The following is a 6,895-nucleotide window of genomic DNA, read 5'->3' as shown; positions in this document are numbered from 1 at the left end:
AAAGGCATTGGACCAGCAAAAGCTCAGATGAGATGAACGATCGTTTCGAAGATCAATATACGCCACAAGCCCAGTAAGCGAGCGACCCTCGTGGGTTACAACTAGTGTAGACTAGACTAGTTCTAGTCTGGTTTGGATTGACCACGAAGAACGAAGCAAGGCCGTTGAGCAGCTTGGCAGGCAGACAACACCCCTGCGTATTGCTGCGACACTTTAACAGCAGCCAATTTAAATCCATGCAAGTCTGCGACCGACCTGCACTCTCCCAGCCAAGCGAAAAATCGGAAGCCCGGAAACGTTTAAATCTCACCGCATTGCTTATCATGATGTCGATTTGTACCTATGTACATAATTATGTAAGAGAGGTGATTATTACTGTAGGTAGTTCTTTAGTAATTGATTGACTTCTGCCCCTAGTCCAGAGAAAAGAGGGCTGTCTTGCCCGAGCAGAAGTGGAGCCTTGCCTCTTGGCTCGGATACGTTGCCGGGCACCAGAGAAGTATTTTGAGAGCCTCATCCATGTCACTGACGAATCCTCCCAAAATCCCCCTATTGTACTACAGTAAACCCTTGAGCGACTTGTCAGGTTTGGCGGAGAAAATTGATCTCGTGTTTGCGAAGTTTCCCAAAAATAAAAATAAAAAATCATGCACCGTTAGGATGACAAGATCAGAAGTGCTTGAAAGAAAACTCGGTTCTGTATTGTTAAAGTATTCTTAACCTCAGGGTTGTCATTTTTTAGCATTGTCCTTCTGAGTGCAGACGACCTGCGTTTGAGAAACCCAAAAGGTGAGACAGCTGCAGACATGGAACATGCTTGCTAAACTAGGCTAGTCTAGTCCACCATTAACTAGGCTTCATCTCTTGCTGGGTAATATAGCGGAGCCCTACCACCTCGCTTCAAGACTTGGCTCCTGGGGCCGCCCAGGGGTGGGTGACATGCAGGGCTTCCGCCCCTTTGCTTCATTTCCACTCTGAAATAGGAGGAGCCGGTTGCTGTAGCGTGACAGCAAAGCACAAACACACTCACAAGCACATACATAGGTACACACACCACGCCAATACCACGTAAATTGGGTGGTCGTCAAGCACAGAGTGCGGGACGCTGCGGAGGTCTAAGGGAGCAACAGAAAGCTCGCCAAGCTAGCCGCTCCTCTCAATCCCACAACGCCCTTGCCTACGGAGGATTAATCAATACTTTAAAAACGTAGTACAGCGGATGACACGCCGCATCAATGGGGCCAAGTTGAAGATCTTTACCAAAGACGCAACATGGGGAGACAGCACGTGGATCCCACTTTATAGCAACGCTTGTCTCGTACTTTAATTCCGTCTATCTGGACGCGTCATTACAGTAGCAGGGAGAGGTTCGATCGGCTAAACGGCGCCGGTGATAGACCTCAAGGTAGAAGCTCAAATCCGGTTGGGGGGCATGAACGGTGTGGAATCCAATACCAGCGAGATACCTAGGTAGAAAAAAAAAAAAAAAAAAAAAAGAAAAAAAAAGTCAATTACAAATACCTAAAGTCTATAAACTGAATAAGCGATTCATAAAGTGCGCAAACAGTGAGGTGGGTAACTCGGGCACCAAATCCCTCCCATTGTCCACCAACCTTGTTCATTTCGCTACTGATATTGACAACTTGTGTAATGTGCAGTAGTCACAACCTGTCATCGCACGGAAGGGCACGTTGGCGTGCGTCTGAGCGGTCTCAATATCTTGGTGGGGGGATTATTGATGGAAGGGTTTTTTTTTTTGACTTTATTGTTTGACTTTATTTTTTTTAATTCACTGATTCGGGCAAAGCACTTGCAAAAAGTACTACCGAAGTGTTTCTTCCTGTTGTCCACATTCATCGCCAAGACCAACTGCCACTCAGGGCATTCGATTTCTCAATTGAAACTATTTTGCCCCAGGAAAGCTTTGACGTCATCCGAACAATTGCCACTTTGAAGGGAAAGGCAACATAGCAACTCTGCTGAAGAGATTTCGAATCACTTCCCCATTGAGCGGGGGGGCCTGTTCCCGTGTTCCAACACCACCCCTAGTTCAGCAGCATCAAAAAAGTAACACAAGAACAACAACCCCTTGGATCGCTTACGGCCACTTGGGCTTCATGGGGCACAGGCAAACAGGGCACAAACAAAATCGTACGAGTTTTTCACCCAGCCGGGTCCCTCCTTGCCTTGTGGGGAAGTTGCAAGAGTGCCAATGTACAAAGTGAAAAAAAGAAGAAAGGAAATAGCGCAGCATGCTAAAAGCTAAGCTTTTTAGTTTAGCGGGCGCTTGTTACAGATAATGACAGGGGTGGTTGCTGAGAACCGTTTTTACGGGACATGGATCACTTGAGACGAGATGGAGAGAACCGGAAATCCTCGGTGAAACAATGACAGACACATTTGCTCACATGCCCATACCCTCCCTTACCTTGATGCATAATTATTTCCCACCCCCTTTTTAGAAAGACGCGTAAACCATCTGGCGTGTTGAATTAATCAATCTTTCCAGTACTCTATGTTCTTGGGCGGGATTACCAATACCAAGATCTTGAACTGCTTCAGTTCAGATGTATTTGCTGGGATGTGACCGCCATTATTTCTGTCTTTCATGGTACCAAGGGGGCGGTTTGGTTCGTGGGTTCCGACCTGAGATTAGCCGACGTAAGCTTGTGTTAATTTCTCTCTGGGCGGGCGGGCTTGAACAGGATCACGAGCGATTCCTTCCTTAGGCAGCAGGGGGGAATGGCGCAGTGGTTAAGCGCCATGGCTGTTACTTGAGTAACGTAGGTTCGAATCCTGCTCCCTCCACCTCCTCCCCGCTTACCGTGGCAAGGATAACCCGGCTGGCTATCGACAACAACCACCCGCCTGTGCCGTCGAGCCCACACTTGTTGGGAACTTCGTCTCCATGGCTACAAACGACCGACAGCTCCGCTGTTTGGACACAGGCCCCTCTCGATGAAGAGCCGTCAACTGCCGTCAGACGAATCCTCCGTGCGCCTGAAGGCACGGGGTCGCGTCAGTGAACAAACCTGTAAGCAGGACCGGGCACGAACCCGGTCAGGCTCGATTCGCTTCTATGCCCTTGTTTTCCGCTGTGTAAATAGAGAAAATAGAAAGCGCGCCGAGATACCCCTCGGGAGGTTGCTAACGGCCGGCTAATGAGCCGGGCCGAGCCCGGCGTTAAATAATACTACTACTACTACTACTACTACTTCCTTAGGCAGCAGGAATCTGCAAACCAAGATGCGACCATTCAGTTCACTGCAGTAAAAAAAAGAGCGACCAACTGAATCCGCGCTGTCTGTCTTTTGACTATTAAGACTGTTAAAGTTGTTTTGACAATCACTCAAAGTTGTTTCATTCGCATTCCTATCAAAACTCTACTCTCTCTGGTCGTACGGTATATCGCCTGTACGAAGTAACTTGGACCATCTAAATTTGAACCTCTTGGCGAATCTGATGCATTACTCGGAAAAGCTACCTACGAACCAGGCTAGCTACTTACGAAGTACTAGCAATTGTAGCAGGGCCAGTTAACGTGGTATAGGCAAGTCGGAGCATTGTTGTTTGGCACGGACGGCGACACGGGCTATTCGTCTACGTTTAACCTTAATAATTTATTACAGCTAAACTCTTGGCGCTGCTGTCCTTTGCTGCCGATATTCCCAATTCGGCCTTGATGGGGCTTCGGGTCTGTTTTGTTCAGCAGGATGATCAACAGGATATACTTCAACGGTTTGACGGGGGTGTTTTTGCCTTTCTTCCTTTTTTTCTTCTTCTATCTCTTCCCTGGAATTGGGGGACCACTCGGTGTGACTCGGTGTGAAGCAAGACAGGGGACACAAGACAGAACGTGTCGCCATGACGGTTCAGAGAAGAAGTATCCAGAAATGACAAACAACCTGCTTAGGTAGGTACCCAAGGTAGATATCCATTGCTTCATATCGGCGTTTACCTTTTCATCTATCGGCCGAGACTTTTCACTTGATTGGCTGCGTTGGCGGCCTGGAGCCGAAGATTTAGTTGCATGACTGAAGACCCGCGGAGACGTAAGAAATAAAAGAATGCAAACGCTTACTCACTAAATTGGAAAGCTGCAAACCTGTATTATCTAACTTGACATACGAATAGCCTGTTCCTAGTATACGACGGAGTTCTTTTCCTTCTTTGCCGCTTATTAGGCAGTCCAATAGATCAACATCCATATTACTTTCTTTCATGGAGGCATCAACCATTCCCCCAAAGCCCCGAGTCATGTATTTGTGTGTGGCGCTGATCAGGGCCATCAATCGCCGGCCCGAACTTCCATCTTGACAAAACATCTAGCGCAAAACTACCCTTCCCCGTCGGAACGATTGCGTCTGATTCATAATATATAACTAACCGGAGGACCCGTAACGTGTCAAAGGTCGGTAATCGAAGAAACCGACGACGAGTCGTGTATGTTCTGGACGATGAGGTCTAGCCAGCGGGCCAAACGGAAGCCGGCCCGAGCTACTTGACTCTCAATGACGGGTGCAGCCTCCTCGTAGTATTTGCCGCTGAGTTCTTGGCCCTTGATGGCTTCGGGGCCTTCCGGAAGGACTACAAGTTTGAGAATATTAACGGCTGCTCGGGAGGAACAAATGGCAAAATAAAGAAGAAGAAACCAAAAAAAAACCTTCCCATCTTGTACTAGTGAGCAAAGGGTCTGTCTCATCTTACCATGGCTGCAAACAAAAGCATTCCCCTGTCTGGCCCAGATGAGAGCGGTACCGACGGGATCGGCTAAATCGACACCGTCGAGCCAAGCCTCGCTCTCGGCCCGGAACCTACCGGCCTTGACCTCCCGCTCCAGCTCGTCGGCCCAAACCTTGGCAGCATCGTACATGCCACGGCCGCGACGGACGCCACCGCGCAGCTGCTCGGCGATGGCGCTGTCCCAGACCGAGTGCAGGTTGTACTCGCGGCCGTGCCACAGGACGTGGATGCCGTTGCCGCCGCGGGCGACGTCCTCGTCGTGCAGGGGCTGGTGCATGTCGCCGACAAAGTGCACGACGAACTTTGCGGCCTGGGCGCGCTCCCACTCGCGCAGGCGGTCGAGGTCCATCATGCGCGACGTGTAGTTTTGCAGCGCCGTCACGACGCAGCCCTGGTCCTTGCAGTCGCGGTCCATGTCGACGCTGCACGACCGCGGCGGGTCGTCCTTGGCGTCGATGAAGTGGAAGACGCCCGTGAAGTGGCCCCATTTCGTGTACCGGATGCTGTCGGCCCACGTGGCCACGCCGGCGAGGTATGCGTCCGTGTCGTTGCGGAGCAGCCTCTGCAGGTAAGTCTCCGTCTGCGGCGCCACGAACCGCGACGCGAGGTACGCGACCGTGATGTGCCCCAGGCTTCCCCAGGCCAGAGCCCCAGGGAGGCCGGAGAGGATTAATGGCGCGAGGGTGAGGTGGGAGAGCTGCATTTTTGGGCTGTTTGGATAAAAAAAATACAAGCAAGCTCAAGTCGACTAAACCAAATGAATTCTTCAATTGGTTTCACGACTTTGGCTGTTGCGAAATAATTTGTTCATCTAGATCTAGGGTGTAAAAAGAAAGAATGTTTTTTTTATTTTTTATTTTATTTATTGTCCAGTTTGTTTTTCTTTTCCTCTATCGAGTAGATTGGCTAGCGAAATTCGTCCGAAGCGCGCCTTTTCGATCTTTGCCCGTCGACGCGCTTGGCCGCTGGTTCAGGCCACACTGAGAAGGCCTGAACGCCTATCACGGAGTTGGAGGGTCAATTCTCACTGGCGGTTTCTGGTCTGGTGGTTGTCTGAGCAACAGCATCACTACTTGATTGGCCCATTTATCAAACACCACCAGACATCAATTGTAATGTGAGCATATCCCGGGACATTAATGATTGGGTTTGAACTCAGGAGGCGCTCGGATGACCACACTCAACCAACTCCCCCGGAGCGAATGACTTTTTGCAACCCTCGAGCACGGCTTGGATTGCCATTGGAATCCAATATCCCCCACACGTATCATGGCCTATTTCTCCGATATTACCAAAAAAAAAAAAAAAAAAAAAACAGAAGGACTCGCGCACATGCAAGCAACATGTTTCATGGCTTCTGATAACTAGGTACCCAGCTTGCCTACCTAGGTACTTAAACGCCGGAATCAGTTTCGGTTTCTTGCCTTGTAATCCATCCATTCATTTGTTACACGGCAACAACCGCCAAGCACATCATGGTTATTTCTACCGATCAATCAGCTCCCGTCACCCCCCAGAGCCATGCATACGCACCATCTTGAAATACTGCACTGCACCTCACCGCACTATCATGTTGGTCTTGGCAACCGGAACTTGCCTCAGATCGACAAAACGTTTTGCCAAGTCCTACTTGTCCCGCCGCATAAATCCACAATTGTTTTGTCATGGCATCTCAAATGTCCGAGTTGTCCACACACCGACAAGGTTTTATGTCCTGAAGTATACTATGCTAGGCAAACTATGCACAGCCTTTTAGCTTTGGGCCGTTGTGTTGGTAGACAAGGCAAGGTAAGAGATATTGTACCCAGTAAAATCCAAAATGGCACGACGACAAACGACGATGCCCTCTTTTTCTCCATGCATCCCCAACATGGTTTTGTGTCGAGACCCGGGTTCTACTCTTGACTCGCAATCCCTACCACATAATTGCCGTTGAGATACCGCCCCCCCAGGGCGTCATTGCTTGTCCCCGGACAGGCGGGGGACATTTTTGCTTGACACGACATGACGTGGGATTCAACCTTTTTTCCCTTTGGGGGCCACCCGCCCAACTTTTGCTAGTTGAGGCAGGACTAGCCGGACTGGACTGTTTCTCACGTCTACTTGTCGCGCCCTCTTTTCTTCCTTTCTTTTTTCTTCCAAATGCTCCGAC

The 6,895-nt window shown here is 49.7% G+C and overlaps 3 protein-coding genes and 1 pseudogene across 4 annotated transcripts; 2 read left to right on the top strand and 2 right to left on the bottom strand.

Annotated features, from left to right (window-relative positions):
• Positions 1 to 850: 850 nt before the first annotated feature.
• Positions 851 to 1,088, bottom strand: MGG_17951 (uncharacterized protein; the record flags this gene model as incomplete). The annotated part of the gene is made up of 2 exons (XM_003720836.1): positions 851 to 996; positions 1,055 to 1,088. The coding sequence occupies 2 exons, from the start codon at positions 1,086 to 1,088 to the stop codon at positions 851 to 853; spliced, it is 180 nt and encodes a 59-aa protein (XP_003720884.1).
• A 1,432-nt stretch (positions 1,089 to 2,520) lies between these two features.
• Positions 2,521 to 3,026, top strand: MGG_17950 (uncharacterized protein; the record flags this gene model as incomplete). The annotated part of the gene is made up of 2 exons (XM_003720835.1): positions 2,521 to 2,661; positions 2,788 to 3,026. Exons 1-2 carry the CDS (start codon positions 2,568 to 2,570, stop codon positions 3,024 to 3,026), a joined length of 333 nt encoding a protein of 110 aa, XP_003720883.1. The 5' UTR covers positions 2,521 to 2,567.
• Positions 2,737 to 2,808, top strand: MGG_20298 (annotated as a pseudogene). The gene has a single exon. The product of its transcript is annotated as a tRNA-OTHER (tRNA).
• Positions 3,027 to 4,060: 1,034 nt separating the features above from the next.
• MGG_02853 (nuclease PA3) lies at positions 4,061 to 5,702 on the bottom strand. Its single transcript, XM_003720834.1, has 2 exons — positions 4,708 to 5,702; positions 4,061 to 4,587 (listed from the first exon to the last, which is right to left on the bottom strand). Exons 1-2 carry the CDS (start codon positions 5,444 to 5,446, stop codon positions 4,406 to 4,408), a joined length of 921 nt encoding a protein of 306 aa, XP_003720882.1. The 5' UTR covers positions 5,447 to 5,702; the 3' UTR covers positions 4,061 to 4,405.
• Positions 5,703 to 6,895: the final 1,193 nt, after the last annotated feature.

This window comes from Pyricularia oryzae, chromosome 7 (genome assembly GCF_000002495.2).
Source record: "Pyricularia oryzae 70-15 chromosome 7, whole genome shotgun sequence".
Taxonomy (NCBI): domain Eukaryota; kingdom Fungi; phylum Ascomycota; class Sordariomycetes; order Magnaporthales; family Pyriculariaceae; genus Pyricularia; species Pyricularia oryzae.
The sequence above is the reverse complement of the archived record's forward strand: the minus strand, read 5'-3'. Positions and strand labels throughout refer to the sequence as shown.

What these genes read in the sequence shown, in the direction of transcription:
- MGG_02853 (XM_003720834.1), bottom strand. Translation starts at nt 5,446, where the DNA reads ATGCAGCTCTCCCACCTCACCCTCGCGCCATTAATCCTCTCCGGCCTC. An exon ending in TGCTTTTGTTTGCAGCCATG is followed by an intron (nt 4,588 to 4,707) that starts GTAAGATGAGAC and finishes TCAAACTTGTAG; the next exon opens with TCCTTCCGGAAGGCCCCGAA.